Here is an 18,677-nt window from a genome sequence, read left to right on the forward strand (position 1 = left end):
TTAACTTTCTCAGTCAACCTTCCTGGTGTAAGCCTTACTATTAAGACTAAAAAACCCAAACCCAGTCCATTTGTCTAGTTTTGTACTGATAAACTGATTAAACTATGGTGATATGGTTTGGCTGTGTCCCCACTCAAATCTCATCTTGAATTCTCACACGTTGTGGGATGGACCCAGCGGGAGGTAACTGAATAATGGTGACAGGTCTTTCCCATGCTGTTCTTGTGACAGCAAATAAGTCTCATGAGATCTGATGGTTTTACAAGAGGGAGTTTCCCTGCACAAGCTCTCTCTGCCTGCTGCCATCCATGTAACACATGACTTGCTCCTTGATTCCCACCATGACTGTGAGGCTTCCCCAGCCACGTGGAACTGTAAGTCCATTATAAACCTCTTTCTTTGGTAAATTGCCCGGTTTCTGGTATGTCTTTATCAGCAGCATGAAAATGAACTAATACAGTAAATTGGTACCATTAGAGTGGGGCGCTGCTGAAAATATACCTGAAAACGTGGAAGCGACTTTGGAACTGGGTAACAGGGAGGGGTTGGAACAGTTTGGTGGGTTCAGAAGAAGACAGGAAAATGTGGGAAAGTTTGGAACTCCATAGATAGTTGTTTAACGGCTTTGACCAAAATGTTGATAATGACATGGACAATGAAATCCAGGCTGAGGTGGTCTCAGATGGAGATGAGCAACTTGTTGGGAACTGGAGTAAAGGTGACTCTTGTTATGTTTTAGCAAAGAGACTGGCAGCATTTTGCCCCTGCCCTACAGATTCGTGCAACTCTGAACTTAAGGGAGATGATTTACGGTATCTGGTGGAAGAAATTTCTAAGCAGCAAAGCATTCAAGAGGTGACTTGGGTGCTGTTAAAGGCATCCGGTTTTGAAAGGGAAACAGTGCATAAAAGTTTGGAAAATTTGCAGCCTGACAATGAGATTGAAAAGAAAAACCTATTTCCTGAGGAGAAATTCAAGCTGGTTGTAGAAATTTGTACATGTAATGAGGAGCCAAATGTTAATCACCAAGACAATGGTGAAAATGTCTCTAGGCCATGTCAAGAGACCTTTGCAGCAGCCCCTCCCATCACATGCCTGGAGGCCTAAGAGGAAAAAATGGCTTCATGGGCCAGGCCCAGGGCCCCCTGCTGTGTGAAGCCTAAGGATGTGGTGCCCTGCATCCCAGCTGCTCTAGCCATGGCTAAAAGGGGCCAAGGTACAGCTCATAACTCATAACGTTATGAGTTATTAAATGCAAGTTTAAACACGATATTTCAATTTTCAAATTGGCAAAAGAGTTTTGATAAGATAATATTCAGTGCTCTTGAGGCTTTGAAGAAAACAGACATGCTTGTTTATAAACTGCCATTGGTGTGTAAGTCGATATAACTTTGGGGGCACTTTGAGACTTCCACATCCAGAAAGAATAAAGGAGGTTATCCCAGTTTTTCCTGAGTACAGCTAAAAATCTTAGACATAATATATAAAACCAACATAGCAAGACTCTGAAAGCTGGAACGAAGAAAGCAGACTGGCTAGAGAACTTGGGACCAAAGAGCAAAATGGCAGAGTCTCCTGGGTTTTCTTTTTGTATCATATATCTCCAAGTAAGAGCCATAGAAACTGACAACTGGAAACACCAATGGTCTCAGATTTTAAAAACCCCAACAAAAACCTACACTCTCTAGCAAAAGACCATATCTTAGCAAGATAGAAAACTTTGAGACAATAATTGCTCTACTTCTACCAAGCATCACTGAAAAAATTGAGGTCTCACTTCAGTTTAAATGGCATAACCAAAATCACTGAAAATGCTATCACAGACATGCAAAACCATTTTTGTACTACATTTATTAAAAAATGTATTATAAAACAGTATATAAAACAATATTGCATTTTATGAAAATGTATGTGCATGCCCATACAAAGAAAAAAGGACAAAGAATCATACACCAAGGGTATTTATCATTATTTGGTAGAGGGATTATAGTAACTTTTCTTTTTTATATCTTCCAAATTGTCAACAGTGAACATGAATTATTAGACTGGGGATATTAAAATATGACAAATGGAAAAATAATTTACAAAACAATTTATGAAGGCTATTTACAATTTATGACCAAGTCCTCAAAAGCAATTGCAACAAAAACAAAAATTGACAAATGGGACTTCATTAAACTAAAGAGCGCGTACACAGCAAAAGAAATTATCAACAGAGTGAACAAACTATAGAATGGGAGAGAATATTCACAAACTATGCATCCAAAAAACAACTAATATCCAAAATCTATAAAAAACTTAAATCAACAAGAATAAAACCATCCCATTAAAAAGCAGGCAAAGATTTGAACAGATGCTTCTCAAAAGAAGATACATAAGTAGCCAACAAACATATGAAAAAATGCTGAACATCACTAATCAGAGAAATGCAAATCAAACCACAAAGAGACACCATCTCACCCCAGTCAGAACGGCTATTATTAAAAATTCAAAAAATAACAGATGCTGTCCAGGCTGCAGAGAAAAGGGAATGCTTATACACTGTTGGCAGGAATGTGAATTAGTTCAGCCACTGTGGAAAGCAGTTTGGAGATTTCTCTAAAAACTTAGAATAGAGCTACCATTCAACCAAGCAATCCCATTACTGGGTATATATCCAAAAGAAAAGAAATCATTGTACAAAGAAAAAAAAATGCACTCCCATGTTCATCACAGCACTACTCATGATAGCAAAGACATGGAACCTAGGTGCCAATCAACGGTGGACTGGATTAAAAAAATGTGGTACATATACAGCATGGGATACTATGCAGCCATAAAATCAAAGAAAATCATGTCATTTGCAGCAACATGGATGAAGCTGGAGGCCATTATCCTAAGTGAATTAACAAAGAAATAGAAATCCAAATATTACATGAACTCACAAGTAGGAGCTAAATCTGGCATACACAAGGAGATACAGATGGGAACAATAGACACTGGAGACTCTAAAAGGAGGGAGGAAGGGAGGAAATGGCTGAAAAACTTCCTATGGGGTACTATGTTCACTATCTGAGTGACAGAATAAATAGAAGACCAAACCTCAGCATCATGCGATATACCCTTGTAACGAACCTGTGCATATACTCTGTGAATCTAAACTAAAAATGGAAATTTGAAAAAGAATATTCACAAACATAAAATAAATACAAATTACAAAAACCATAATAGGTGCAGTTTTATTTTATATCTAAGAAGCTAACACAGATAAAAATACATGAAAAATAGTTAAAGTAATAATAGAAAATAACAACAACTGTCATGGTGAAGATTTTCCTGTAGCACAGATCATTATATGATATGGTTTGGCTGTGTCCACAGCCAAATCTCAACTTGAATTGTATCTCCCAGAATTCCCATGTGTTGTGGGAAGGACCCAGTGGGAGGTAATTGAATCACAGGGGCTGGTCTTTCCCATGCTACTCTCGTGATAGTGAATAAGTCTCAAGAGATCTGATGGGTTTATTAGGGGTTTCTGCTTTTGCTTCTTCCTGATTTTTCTCCTTCTGCTGCCACGTAAGAAGTGCCTTTTGCCTCCTGCCATGATTCTGAAGCATCCTCAGCCTATGGAACTGTAAGTCCAATTTAATCTCTTTTTCTTTCCAGTTTCGGGTATGTCTTTATCAGCAGCATGAAAACAGACGAATACAGTAAATCGGTCCCCGTAGAGTGGGGCATTGTTGAAAAGATACCCGAAAATGTGAAAGCGACTTTGGAGTTGGTTAACAGGCAGAGGGTTGGAACAATTTGGAGGGCTCCGAAGAAGACAGGAAAATGTGGGAAAGTTTGGAACCTCCTAGAGACCTGTTGAATGGCATTGACAAAAATGCTGATAGTGATATGAACAGTAAGTTCCAGGCTGAGGTGGTCTCAGATGGAGCTGAGGAACTTGTTGGGAACTGGAGTAAAGGTGACTCTTGTTATGTTTTATCAAAGAGACTGGCAGCACTTTGGCCCAGCAGAGATTTGTGGAACTTTGAACTTGAGAGAGATTATTTAAGGTATCTGGTGGAAGAAATTTCTAAGCAGCAAAGTGTTCAAAAGGTGACTTGGGTGCTGTTAAAAGCATTCCATTTTAAAAGGGAAACAGAGCATAAAAGTTCAGAAAATTTGCAGCTTGACGATGCAGTAGAAAAGAAAACACATTTTTTGAGGAGAAATTCAAGCCTGTTGCAGAAATTTGCATAAGTAGCAAGGAACCTAATGTTAATCCCCAAGACCATGAGGAAAATGTCTCCAGGCCATGTCAGAGACCTTCACTGCAGCCTCTCTCACCATAGGCCTAGAGGCCCAGGAGGAAAAAGTGGTTTCATGGGCCAGTCCCCCCATATTGTGTGCATCCCCCCATATTGTGTGCAGCCTAGGAACTTGGTGCCCTGTGTCCCAGCCACTCCAGCAGTGGCTGAAAGGGCCCAACATAGAGCTCAGGCTGTGGCTTCAGAGGTGCAAGCCCCAAGCTTTGGCAGCTTCCATGTGGTGTTGACCCTGTGAGTGCACAGAAGTTAAGAATTGGGGTTTGGGAACCTCTACCTAGATTTCAGAAGAAGTATGGAAATGCCTGGATGCCCAGGCAAAAGACTGCTGCAGGGGTGGGGCCCCCATGGAGAACCTCTGCTAGGGCACTGTGGAAGGGAAATGTGGGGTTGGAGGCCCCATACAGAGTCCCTATTCTGGCACTGCCTAGTGGAGCTGTGAGAAGAGGGCCACCATCCTCCAGACCCCAGAATGATGACAGATCCACCAACAGGTTGCGCCAGGAAAAGCTGCAGACACTCAACACCAGCCTGTGAAAGCAGCCGGGAGGAAGGATATACCCTGCAAAGCCACAAGGGTGGAGCTGCCCAAGACCATGGGAACCCACCTCTTGTATCAGTGTGACCTGGATGTGAGACCTGGAGTCAAAGGAGATCATTTTGGAGCTTTAAAATTTGACTGCCCCGCTGGAATTTGGACTTGCATGGGGCCTGTAAACCCTTTGTTTTGGCCAATTTCTCCTATTTGGAATGGCTGTATTTATCCAATACCTGGACCCCCATTGTATCTAGGAAGTTAACTAACTTGCTTTTGATTTTACAGGCTCATAGACAGATGGGACTTGCCTTGTGTCAGATGAGACTTTGGACTGTGGACTTTTGGGTTAATGCTGAAATAAGACTTTGGGGGACTGTTGGGAAGGCATGATTGCTTTTGAAATGTGAGGACATGAGATTTGGAGGGGCCAGGGGCAGAATGATATGGTTTGGCTGTGTCCCCACTGAAATCTCAACTTGAATTGTATCTCCCAGAATTCCCATGTGTTGTGGGAGGGACCCAGGGGGAGGTAACTGAATCATGGGGGCCGGTCTTTCTTGTGCTATTCTCATGATAGTGTGTAAGTCTTACAAGATCTGATGGGTTTATCAGGGGTTTCCGCTTTTGCTTCTTCCTCATTTTTTTCTTTCCACCGCCATGTTAAGAAGTGCCTTTTGCCTCCTGCCATGATTCTGAGACCTCCCCAGCCATGTGGAACTGTGATTCCAATTAAACCTCTTTTCCTTCTCAATTTCCGGTATGTTTTTATTAACAGCATGAAAAGGGACTAATACACTATAAAAGGAGAAATGGTCCTCTGAGCTACTTTTCCAAAGGAAATTTAGGATTATAGCAATGTTGAAAAGTTTTCTTAACCCTCTCTGCTGGCATCAGACTTCCCACTTTTCTGCCTGACCACATGTTCCCATTTTTAAGCAGTAGCTCTACGTTTCCCCACTGAAGTTTTCCTTGTGACTACGCAAAACCATATTAGTTTTTTTGCTTCTCAGAACTCACATAACAATCTGAGTAACACTTATGTTTACTCAAATATTTTTTTACAAAAAATTTTTTTCTAGTTAATGATATTATGTCTCCCTCCTATGAATCCCTAGAGTACACTGTTTGTTGGTACCTCTCATATTTTGCGTCTTCCAGCTACTTCTGTGCTTGTTTTATCTGTTCAACTAGACTGTGAATCTCCTACGGTCAGGGAATATCTTATTCATCTTTATGTACCATGAAATGCCTAGCACAATATGTTGTACTTGGTTAATAAATAGTCTTGTTCCATTAGGTGAGCAGTAAGATTATGAGCATTTCAAATCAGGTATCTCACCTTCTGCTTCTAATACTTATAGTACATAGCTTAGGTCTAGGCACAGTGATGCATAATGTATACTTATTGACTCCTATTTACTGAAATATCCTCAAGAAATATGTTGTAGAATGCATGATATCTAATGCTGGAAACAAAAAATTTGAAACAAATAAGTGAAAGAGCAGGTAAAGTAGTCCTTAACTTTAGTCTCATAAATAAACAAAATAAATTGAAAATTTATATATGAAAAAAGTTCAGTAATTGGATTTAGAATTTAGAATTCAAGGTGCTATGGTTTCAATGTTTGTGTCTCCCCACAATTCATTTGTTGACATATGCAATACAAAAGTATTACCTCTTAATACCTCAAGTAGGCCCACAATGCAAAAGTTATTAAGAGGTAGGGGCTTTGGAAGATGGTTAGGTAACAAGAGCTCTGCCCTCATAAATGGGATTAGTGCTCTTAAAAAAGGGTTCAAGGAAGCTTTTTTATCCCCTTGCCTGTATGAGGACACAGAGAAGGTGCCACTTATGAGGAACGGGTCCTCATCAGACACTGAATCTGCTGGCACCTTGATTTTGGACTTTCCAGCCTCTAGAATTGTGAGCAATAAATTTCTATTGTTTATTATAAGTTACCCAGTCTAAGGTATTTTTTCATAGCAGCCCAAATGGACTAAGAAAGTAAAGAAAAAAAATTAACAATAAAAAAAATGTTATGCAACCAGGTTTTCAATAAGCTAAATAAAAATTAGAATTGAAAGTCATAAAATTCCTTAACTGGAGAACTAAAACATCATGCTTGTGAAGACTTAGCCACTGAAATGTTTATAGGTAAGGGGATGGTGTGAAATGACTTACTCTATAACCATCTTTTATATAAACAAAAACTGTGAATAATAAAAAAGTGAGAAAATCTCTATAAATACAACCTTCACAACTGTAATAACTGCCCCCTTTACCCCCTAAACAAACACAAAATACAAATAACCACTCTACTATGCTTACAGGTGCCTTTCATGCATGTCATTGTTGAAGAACATAACTCAATGACCCGAACAGCAAAAGTTCCTGGTTCCTCTGCTGGCACTGTCAAAATGGAAATCTAAAAAGCAAAAATAAAGTATCAGACACAGCTGTTAGATCTCATTTTCATTCTTCTAACATTAAAATGCTGTTAACTTCTAAACTGAGTATCTTTTTCAAACATCTCTTGATGTCTGAAAAAAATATGGCTTGTAAGGACTTAATTTTGGAACAGAATTTGAAACATATTTATGTATCATTTTCATAATTCTCATAGATAATAACTTTTAAATATCTTTAATATTTATTAAATCCTTACTTACTATAGGTTTCTTACTATAAACTTACTACAGGTTGAGTAACCATTATCTAAATTCCAAAATACTCCAAAATCCAAAATTTAGCACCGACATGATGCTCTAAGGAAATGCTCATTGGAGCATGTTAGATTTTAGATATTCAGATTAGGGACATTCAACTGGTACACTCCAAAATCTGAAAAAATCTGAAATCCCAAACACTTCTGGTTTCAAGCATTTCAGATAAGGGATACTCAATCTGTATTTTTCAAAGGATACAATTATGACTTCTTAGTTCTGAAATATGTGTATTTTGCTGTTTGAAATCAGACCATATTAAATCAATCTTGATTACTCATAATGGCTAAAAACAGCAGTTAGCACTAATAATTAAAGATGTTACCCATTCCAATTATATTGAAGCAAGCAGTCAAACTATATATATATCAAAACATTTGAAAACAATTTTTAAAGACTCCATTAATAAAACTAGAAATTCAGAATCAAAAGTAAAATGTAAAATTATTCTTAAGTACTATTTATTTATATGTAGTATGCTATCCTAGGCATTAATGATATGCTAGATGGCTTTATATTTTAAAACTTTAAATGACCTTCAGGTCAATGTTTTTTTTTTGAGATGGAGTCTCACTCTGTTGCCCAGGCTGGTGTACAGTGGTACAATCTCGGCTCACTGCAACCCCCGCCTCCTGGGTTCAAGTGATTCTCATGCCTCAGCCTCCCAAGTAGCTAGGATTACAGGCATGCATTACTACACCTGGCTATTTTTTTTGTATTTTTGTATTTTTTGTAGAGATGGAGCTTCACCATGTTGGCCAGGCTGATCTCCAACTCATGACCTCAAGCAATCCAGCCACCTCGGCTTCCCAAAGTATTGAGATTATAGGCATGAGCCACTGCGCCCGACCCAGGTCAATGTTTCTTTGTAGATCCTAAAGTTTCAATACTAATCCTCAAACTAATATTCATCTGAGGAAATTTTATCCTCTCACACAGAAAATACTTGTCAAAAGGGAAAAGCCCATTTGCACTTTGCCCTATAAGTGCTATGCTACATTTTGACTGAGAATGTCACAGTGATGGCCCAAAGAGGAAACACCTAAAACAAATTTTACATAGAAATTATTTTGATAACCATGACTATCCTACTTTTATGTGCATTTCTGGCCTCAAAATGTCTCAAAAATTTATTTCTCCATGTTCCTCTTAACTCCCTTTGTTCATGATAGAAAATGTACTTTGGCATTAAAGAGATAGAAGCCACTAAGACATTGAATGTTGAACAACAGTTAAATGAGTACAACTAAAAACATGACCATAATTGGAAAAGTACCTTAATGACTGCAATAACATGTAAGGACGTCTTTTGATTTCTACGACTATCACCTTTTTTTTTTTTAACTGAGATGCAATTAGTAACCTCCTACTACAGTACCTCCGTCACCTGAACTCTGAGAAGTTAACTGTCTCAAACCTCATAGAGATGATAAAAAACCATCAAAAAAGAATTCCCTCAACCCTCTACTATCACTTCCATAAAATTTACCTGGACCCGCACCTATTCTTCCCTCTAAGTCTCATCATTCTATCTATACTGCACAACTCAAAAAAAAAAAAAAAAAAAGAAAAAGAAAAAAAAAGAGAGAAGATGAAAGAAGAAAACTCTCTACAGGGAACAAAGAAAGACAATCAGGACACACACTTTAGACTGATCACTCTGAAGGATATGTAGAAGGCAGATTTGAAGTAGACAAGATGAGAGGCAGGGTGACCAATTACAAGTCAGAGGTGATGAGAACCTAACTGGAACAGTGAGAAAAGGCAGATCAAAGCAACTTTTAGGAAGTACATTGAAGGACGTGAAGTTGATGAGATGTCAGAGAGGGAAGGAAGAAGTTGCCATTGAAAGGATGTCAGAACTGTTCCCAGAAGTAGGGAACACTGGATGAGGAGCAGTTTGTGGAGGGAAGATGGTGAGTTCAGTTCTGAGTGTATTCCATTTGACAGATGTCCATCAGGAAGCTTAGCATGTGGGCCAGACACTCCTGGGAGATACAGAAGTGTCTGTCACCAAGATTTATGCAGAATTGATATCATGAGACTACACAGAGTCATCTAGTGAGTATGCCCAAAGCAAGACATACTGTGGGCTGAGGGAAAAATACTGAGGAGCCCTGATATTTAAGGACTGGGTAAAGGAACAAGAGCCCACTAAAGAAGTAGAGAGGAAACAGCCAGAGTCATGAGGGGAACCAAAGAGCAGTTTCATGGAAGCCAAGAGTACAAACTTTCAAGAGAAAGGGAATAATAACATTGTCAAATGTACCAGAAAAGTCCCAGTAGACAAGAATCAAAAAATATCCCCTAGCTCTGACTTTTGAGAAGTTATTAATGAATTTAACAAGAAAAAACTGTGGCAGAAATATGAGGGTAGAAGCCAGGTTGGAGTGTTACAGAAATGAATGGGAGGTAAGGAACTGGTGGCAGCCAAGTATAGACACTGTCTTGAAAATGTTGATAAGAAGAGGGAAGATAGCTAGAGATGCGGACAGAATCAAGGGAGTGGTTCCTTTTGGTTTCTATTTTTAGAACAGAAAATGCTAGTACATGTATATATATATATATACACACACATATATACATTTTCTATTTCATATATGCTAGCATATATATACTTTCATATATGCTAGCATATATATACTTTCATATATGCTAGCATATATATACTTTCATATATGCTAGCATATATATACTTTCATATATGCTAGCATATATATACTTTCATATATGCTAGCATATATATACTTTCATATATGCTAGTATATATATAACATATATAGTATATATAATACATGGTATATATACTATATATACTATATATAATTTATAATATATATTATAAATAATATATAATACGTATCATATACTATATAATATATAATACGTATTATATATTATATATAGTATATGATACGTATTATATATTATATATAGTATATGATACGTATTATATATTATATATAGTATATAATACATATTACATATTATATATAAGATATATTATATATTATAATATAATATATAGTATATATACTATATTATATTATATATATTGTAATATATAATATATAATATAATATATATAGTATATATTATATTATATATAGTATATATAATATACTATATAATATATTATATATTACAATATACTATAATATAATATAAAATATAGTATTATATAATATATATTATATATTATTACATAATATATTATATAATATGTATTATATATAATATATAATACGTATTATATAATATATAATAATATATAATATGTAATACATATTATATATAGTATATAATATGTATTCCATATTATATAATATATTATATAATACGTATTATATATAGTATATAATACGTATTATATATTATATATAGTATATAATACATACTATATATAATACATAATATATAATACGTAATACATAATATATAATACATAAAATATATGCAATATATAATCCATATAATATATACTATATATTAATTATATACTATCTATAATATATACTATATTAATTATATGCTATCTATAATATATACTATATTAATTATATGCTATCTATAATATATACTATATTAATTATATACTATCTATAATATATACTATATTAATTATATACTATCTATAATATATACTATATTAATTACATACTATCTATAATATATACTATATTAATTACATACTATCTATAATATATACTATATTAATTATACACTATCTATAATATATACTATATTAATTATATACTATATTAATTATATACTATATATAATATATAATATATTAATTATATACTATATTAATTATATAATATATTAATTATATGCTATATTAATTATATAATATATAATATATAAATTAATTATATAATATATATAATATATAATATATAAATTAATTATATAATATATATAATATATAATACATCAATTACATAATATAATATTATATATAACATGTTAATTACATAATATATAATATATAATATATAACAGCATATATGAAGTATATATAATATATAAATAATAAGTATATATAACATATAGTATATATGATATCTAATATATATTATATATACTATATATTATATATCGTATATACTAGCATATATGAAATAGAAAGTAGTATATATGTATACTAGCATATATGAAATAGAAAATGCTTGTGTGTGTGTGTTTGTGTGTGTGTCTGTGTCTGTTTAAAAAAAATGGTGCCAGCAGCAGTGGGGAGAGGCTGAAGATACAGGAGAGAGAGCAGGCAATAAAGGGTGGTGTGTGTGTGTGTGTCAAGAGCACTTGTCAAAACGGCTGGCTTTGAACAAGGAGGGGAGCCTCCTGATTCATTCCTGGGCTGAAGTACACACGTGGTGGTGGGGCAGGAAGTCAGGGACTACTGCGCGTGGTGGACAGCCTCACTATTTTCAGCGAAGCAAGGTTGGTGGGGGAGGGGCAGCAGGTTGAGAGGAGCAGGGGATAAGCAGGGTAGGTAAAATCATGAAGACTTGGATTAGGCACTGAGGCAAAAGGGAAAGGGGCTGTCTGAGGCCAGTGGAAGAACTGACTGGTGGTGTGTGCTGAAGGTCCAGCTGAATAACGCTGGCACCCTTGTGTCTGTGGCATGGTTAGTCTGTCTGGTTGCATGGTTTTCTTAAGCAGCCATCAGTGATCCAGATGAAGATTACAGCCTGACTCAGGGATGGGATCTTCCTCTGTGGGTGTAGTGAAAGGACATGACAACATGGGTACTGAGAGTGTCAGACAAAGAGCAATTCAGAAGATTTACTATGGGGTCTAGCACAGGGAAAAGGAAAAGGGCAGAAGGCAGATGATAAACTGAAAAGAAACAGGGAATGAGGAATTGTACGTCTCTTAACAGACTGGGTGGGGGTAAGAGAATGAAAGAGCTGGAAGGATAGGAGCAGATTAATGCCACTATAGATTCATGACCTTCGGACTCAACTGGGCCATTAATATTGCCCAGCAATTTGACCATGAGACAGTACACTCTCCAACTCCTTATGGTGATTATTTTACATCTTTCCTTGAGCTTCTACCCATCCACATTTGCACACCCCCATTCTCAAAAGATGACCTCACCTTGTTTATAATTTAAAGAATAAATGTAACCCATAAGATGTGAATTCCCAAATCTACAAATGCATTCACCCTCTGGTTTCAACGTGTCTCCCATCCCATCCAAGGGCAATATTTTTGCCTGTTCTCTGAATTTTAGCCTCCCCAGCCTTTGCCTGGACCTTGATCTATCAATTATCCTCCTTCTTACTTCAGTATCTTCAACCTCTCCCTCTCTACTGGCTTCATCCCATCAGCTGAAATATATACTAATCTTTTAAAGTAAAGAAACACCCTCTTCATCTCCACATCCCTCTTCAAAGACCAGTTCCTCTCTCTTACTCTTCACAGCTTAGCTTCCTCCAAGAGTTATCTCTATTTGCTCTCTTCACTCTTCTGCCTCCCTGGCATTCTTTGATCCACTCACAAACCTCATAGCTTACTGGGAGATACAGACAATAAACCAGTAATTGTAGGACAGTGGAGTAAGTAATATAATAGCTGCTGTACTATTTCTTCTACACGCCCATGCTCATACTTGTCACACTGAACTACCGTTGCTACTTATCAGTATCTGTATTCTCCAGACAGTAAGCTATTTGAGAGCAGAGATGCTATCATAGTGACCACTATCTCCTTAGAACCCAGCAACACTGGCTGGAAGGTAAAAGGCACTCATTGTTTGCTGAATGGCTTAATGAAAGTATTTATGCTTACACATATAACAAGTATATTTGGGGGACTTTTTTGTATACAACGTTCATTTATTAGCAATAAAAATTGTTACAAATGAATTGACTTTATCCACTCACATATTTCTTTTATATAAGAAGAACCTTTCAACTTAAAGAACTTTAGGAGCCTACTTTTAGCAGTGGCATACAGAACTGAAAGTCATGCCTACTGAGTAAGGTGAGTTTATCAATCACTATAAAATATGGTCAGAAGGAGAATTGGTACCCTGGAATTTAAGAGGTCTGACTGAGGAAAAATCAGAGGCATAATGACATTCCTCTATGGAACTGGGGGTAAGGAGAAAGAAGAGGGTACTGAAATGAACAATGGTGGTAAGGAAATACCATAACCGGGGACATGTGTGGAAATACATTCAAACCAGGCCTAACAGTGGACTTACAGTCATTGCCATAGGGTTGGCTACTGTCTTTTCCTACCAGATTTTTAAATGTATTCTCTTTTTCTCCCCATAACAATGTATTTTCAATTTCACAGAAATAATCGTCAAAATCTAGTATTTAGTCTGATTTTCCTAAAATAAATCTGTTATATAAGATGCAACTATTTGTTCCACTGGATGGAAATCCTTAAGAAACCAATGCCATTACATTATTGCCATCATGTATTTTTTAAAAACACATTTAAAAAATATGACAAGCTGAGTACCCTAATCCAAAAATCCAAAATCCAAAATGCTCTAAACCGCACCCCCCCCCCCAAAAAAAAACCCTAAAATCCAAGCACTTCTGACCCCAAGCATTTTGGAGAAGGGATACTCAAACTTTAGTACATATAGCTTAATACGCTGTATTTTGCCAGTATTGATTTATACATATTACCATGTAGATTAAGTTAGTAACAATGCTATTAGCACAGGACTGAATGAGGTTTCATCTCACACCTGTTAGGATGGCTATTATTAACAAGACAAGACATAACAACTGTTGATGAGGATATAGAAAAAAGCAGACCCTTCACACTGTTGGTTGGAATGCAAATCAAATCTATACAAACATTATGGAAAACAGTATGGAGGTTCCACAAAAAAATTAAAAATAGAATTATCCTATGATCCACCACTCCCATGTTCAATGCAGCATTATTCATTGCAGCGAAGATTTGGAAACAACCTAAGTGTTCAATGGAAGAATGGGTTTTTTAAAAATGGGGTGTGTGTATGTATAAACAATGGAATATTATTCAATCTTTAGAAAAGAAGAAAGTCCTACCATTTGCAACAACATAGATGAACCTGGAGGACATTATGCTAAGTGAAAGAAGCCAGACACAAAAAGGAAAATACTGCATGATTGCACTTATATGTGAAATACAAAAAGCTTCAAATTCATAGAAGCAGAGAGTAAAACGGTGCTTGCCAGGAGCTAGGCAAAATGGGGAGATGTTGGTCAAAGGGTACAAACTTTCAGTTACACAAAAAGAATAAGTTTTAGAGATCTAATGTACAGCACAAGACTACAGTTAATAATATGGTATTATATATTTAAAATTTGCTGAAAGTAGATCTTAAGTGTTCTCACCACAAAAAAAGGTAACTATGTAAAGACATATGTTAATTAGCTTGAGTGTAGTGATTAGTTCACCACGTATATATATACCGAAACATCTTCATATATACAACTTTTATTAAAAATATATAGGACTGAATTTACCTGTTGATCTGAATCTGTTTTTAGGACAGATCTATCTGTAATCAGCACTGCCCTGGAGATCTGCCTGTAATGCACAAAACAGTGAAGCAGTAATTCTGATTCCATGGATAAGTTTCGTTTATAGTTATATAACCACCAGAAGGCACGTTTCAAAGATTTAAGTCAGGATAAAAGTGTCACCTCCCAAAACCAAGTCAAGTTCGGCTTTAATCTTTCCTTGGCTCATGAAAGAAGAATGCCTGACCTACAGACAAACCCCAGCTGAAGCAAAGGAGTTGAAATTATGCTAGGCTTCCCTAAAACCAGACCCTGTAAGTGAAGTAAGATATTGAATATATCTTTGGTTTGGCATTTATTTGCATGTTACCTGAAGAACAGAATTATACAGGAATGTCAATAAAATTACCTTCGCTTGCTAATGGGTGGAGGGGGCCTTACCTGTATTGCACACGTGAGCACATGTTCTCAGAAAAGTAACTGTCCTCCACGAGGAAATGCTCAGAGATTATTCTCTGACCAAACTGATCTATAATTGCTTTACATCTATAAAGAAGATAAGCATACCATAAAAGTTCATATTAATGATTAAATAATTGAGAAAAACAACGTAATCGGCTACCAATTTTGAATCTAAAATGAATTTCTCGTGAAGACAAGCTTTAAAACTTGCCTACAATTCCACGTTTTCTGACACAAAACTGACAGTAAATGACAGAATATATATTCTTGTTGCTATTTTGAGGGCTTTTAAAGTACAAAATGAACATGGAATACAACTTAAACATGTATTTTGAATGCCATTAATAAGAATAAAGTCAGGATAATAATTATAGTAAACCATAAATTTCCTAATATTTAGGAACATAAAAGCATTTCCTTTGTTTAGAAAACAGGCTTTTTTTTTCCCCCTTCACAGCTCTAAGAAAAGAAAGAGAGAAAAATTGATTAAATACCTTGCTATACCATTCAGAGCCTGTAAAGGCCTTTTACGAGGTTTTTATTTTTCTGTTAAATGTTGGTTTCTCTTTTGTCCAAGAATAGCTATATGGTCACGTGTTGGATAATGTTTGAAACAGAAAAATGTGATAGAGCTTCTTTTAATATCTGTTTCCACTTTACTTCAAAGGATGATCATAGAAAGATTTCTTTGAAGTGCTGTTTCCAAATAAGGAAAACACTTATGCATGGACATTATCAGGTCTCTGTCATCTGATATGTGTTGGGACAATGAATCATATAGAACCCTCCATTGACCTTCTTTCAATGTATCTAGATAAAAGGATGAAAATTAGAATCCATCTCCTTGCAGTGTCACAAGTTATAAATGTACTTTATAGGGCTCATTATCCAAACTAATGGACTAAGGGCAACATCCTTGAAATGGACTTACCAGCATTGACAAAGCCAGTATGCAATATTTCAGGAACTATATGCAAATGACTGTGTGTTTGCTATATCTTTTGATTATGGAAATATCAATTTATTTGTGTCACAGCTTCTCCTTTGGGGAACAGAATTATTTTATTAGAAATGAACTTATGTGTTGCCCCTCATAAAATGCAAGCAAATTAATTCCAAAAGCATACTGTAAAATATACTGGTATAAGTTAAAATCTGTTCAATCACTCTAAAAATAAGCCATATAAGTGATATTTTCCAGGAATAAAGGCATTAAAAATAAAATGACTAACACTCAAGACCAATAGTGAGAGGAATTTAATTTGTATTTCCTAAAGGCAGATTATAATATGCTGGTATTTTTTAATAAATGGCATCCCACTGTTGTAAGGATAGTCTATGATGTCTAGTGATGTTACATGTACATAATAGATATTTTAACCAATTAACCACCTTTTAATATAACATTTGTAATATTACATTAATATTTACATGATTTTTTCCATCTCATCTCCACCTTCTTTCTCTTCTACACTTCTGTTTCTATACATACCTCCTCATATTTCATTGAACTAGAGCTCTTGCCTTATAAAATACTTAACAAAATAGATCTGAAGTATTTACATCTGATATTCTCCAAAATAATGTTTTAAAAACTGAAAATTTAAGTAATTCACTCAGTCTTCTATTTTAAAACACTCATATACCATTTGAAACACAAAGTGCTTCAGGCAATTGAGAAGAGAAATCTGCTGTCATTAAACATCAATCTCTATTTGTCCTGTAAGCACTGACAAGTCTTTTTCTTACCTTTAATTCAGAGACTATGTAAAGTCAAGAGGAAATAACTGGACAGAAAAAAGGGGTTGTTAAATTTCTATATCTTGATAGGGGCTTAGGTTATACAGATTTATCATCTGTTAAAACTCAGTTAAGAAGCACTTAAGATTTGGACCCTTCACTGTATATAAATTTACATCAAAAGAAAAACACTTAACAAATATTGAGCTCCAGGTAATAATATGCAAGCTGAAGTATTTAGGGGAAATTTTACTGACATCTGCAATTTACAGTCAAATGCATTAAAAAGATGACTCGATACATGGATAGAGGGGTTAATATTTGGGTAGACGTGTGACTGAAAAAGTTTATTAAAATGTTAATTATAAAATCCAGGAGGTGGATATACAGGTGTTCTCTTGAAATTCCTTCCATGTCAGTATAAGTTTGAAAATGTTCATCATAAAATGTTAAAATAAAACTGGGGGAGGGGGTCAGTGTTAATATAAATCTCAGACCTGAGTGTAAGTCTTTAAAAAGGGTTCCCATTTAAACTGTATTATTAAACCTGGCCCTCAAGCTTTGTAGGCTTCTAAACATGAACAAGGTTGTTTTGGTGGTAGCCATACCTTTGGTGACAGACATTTGTTTCAAAAGTTATGATATTAGAAAGAACTAATGGAGATCACTCAAAAGGCAAGTATGGGGGTTTGGGAGTTAGGGAGCTCAACCATACCAGGAGAAGATACTAATACATGTGCCTATTTATGCTGAGACTTCTAAAGAAACGGTGATTCTCAGAGCAGGAGGAGGAAAAGGAAGCAAATCAGAATCACACCTGGGGGACTTTTTGAAATTATAAAGTACCCCTGGAGATTCTGATAAGCTCCCAAATCCCAGGAAAAAATCACTGTCAAGCGTGCCACTGCTACTGTTGTATCTCTTATGTTGTGCTAGGTGGAGAAAAGTCAAGGGCTATTGGTACAGATAAAATATTTGTTTCTGCAGAAATTGAGGTGATGGTCACATATGCCCAAGTCTCAGTCTGGTAGATGATAATAACATGACTCACCTGATAATATCACGCTGAAGTACTAAGACTCTAGGCTTAAGCAAAACTGCTCAAATCAAGACATGTTTAAGCAAGTGATAAGATATGTTTTCCTCTCAGACATTTAACTTACTGTCATATATTCAGCGTAATTGGGAAAACAATGAATAAAAAAACATTGATTTTAGATCTAAATTTAGTCTTTGTATTATAAAGATTCATATAAAAAATTAGATGACATTTAATTAACAGAAAGCAGCAAAATAAACAGTGCTGCCAGAGTCATGAAAATACCCCTCCCACATAAACCTGAGGAAGGCAGGAAAGATTAAACTACGTAAGATTTAGTTGAGGGCCTTGCTGAGCCTCATAAATAGTAACTTGAGGAGGAACGTAACAGGTGTCTC

General features: G+C 35.6%; 1 protein-coding gene and 1 non-coding gene across 7 annotated transcripts in view; both read right to left on the reverse strand.

The window, feature by feature from the left end:
* The window catches only part of CHM (CHM Rab escort protein), a 188,982-nt gene that overhangs the window by 25,924 nt on the left and 144,381 nt on the right, over positions 1-18,677 (reverse strand). For all 6 annotated transcript variants that reach the window (XM_004064463.4, XM_063703124.1, XM_055375410.1 and 3 more), the window contains 3 exons: positions 15,480-15,584; positions 15,042-15,105; positions 7,160-7,256 (listed from right to left, as the gene is read on the reverse strand). In XM_004064463.4, coding sequence (XP_004064511.2) covers positions 7,160-7,256; positions 15,042-15,105; positions 15,480-15,584 — 266 coding nt within the window. The remainder of the gene's footprint in view (positions 1-7,159; positions 7,257-15,041; positions 15,106-15,479; positions 15,585-18,677) is intronic.
* MIR361 (microRNA mir-361) lies at positions 18,013-18,124 on the reverse strand. The gene has a single exon (NR_106349.1). It is a non-coding gene; the product is annotated as a microRNA mir-361 (primary transcript).

Source organism: Gorilla gorilla, chromosome X (genome assembly GCF_029281585.2).
Source record: "Gorilla gorilla gorilla isolate KB3781 chromosome X, NHGRI_mGorGor1-v2.1_pri, whole genome shotgun sequence".
Taxonomy (NCBI): Eukaryota; Metazoa; Chordata; class Mammalia; order Primates; family Hominidae; genus Gorilla; species Gorilla gorilla.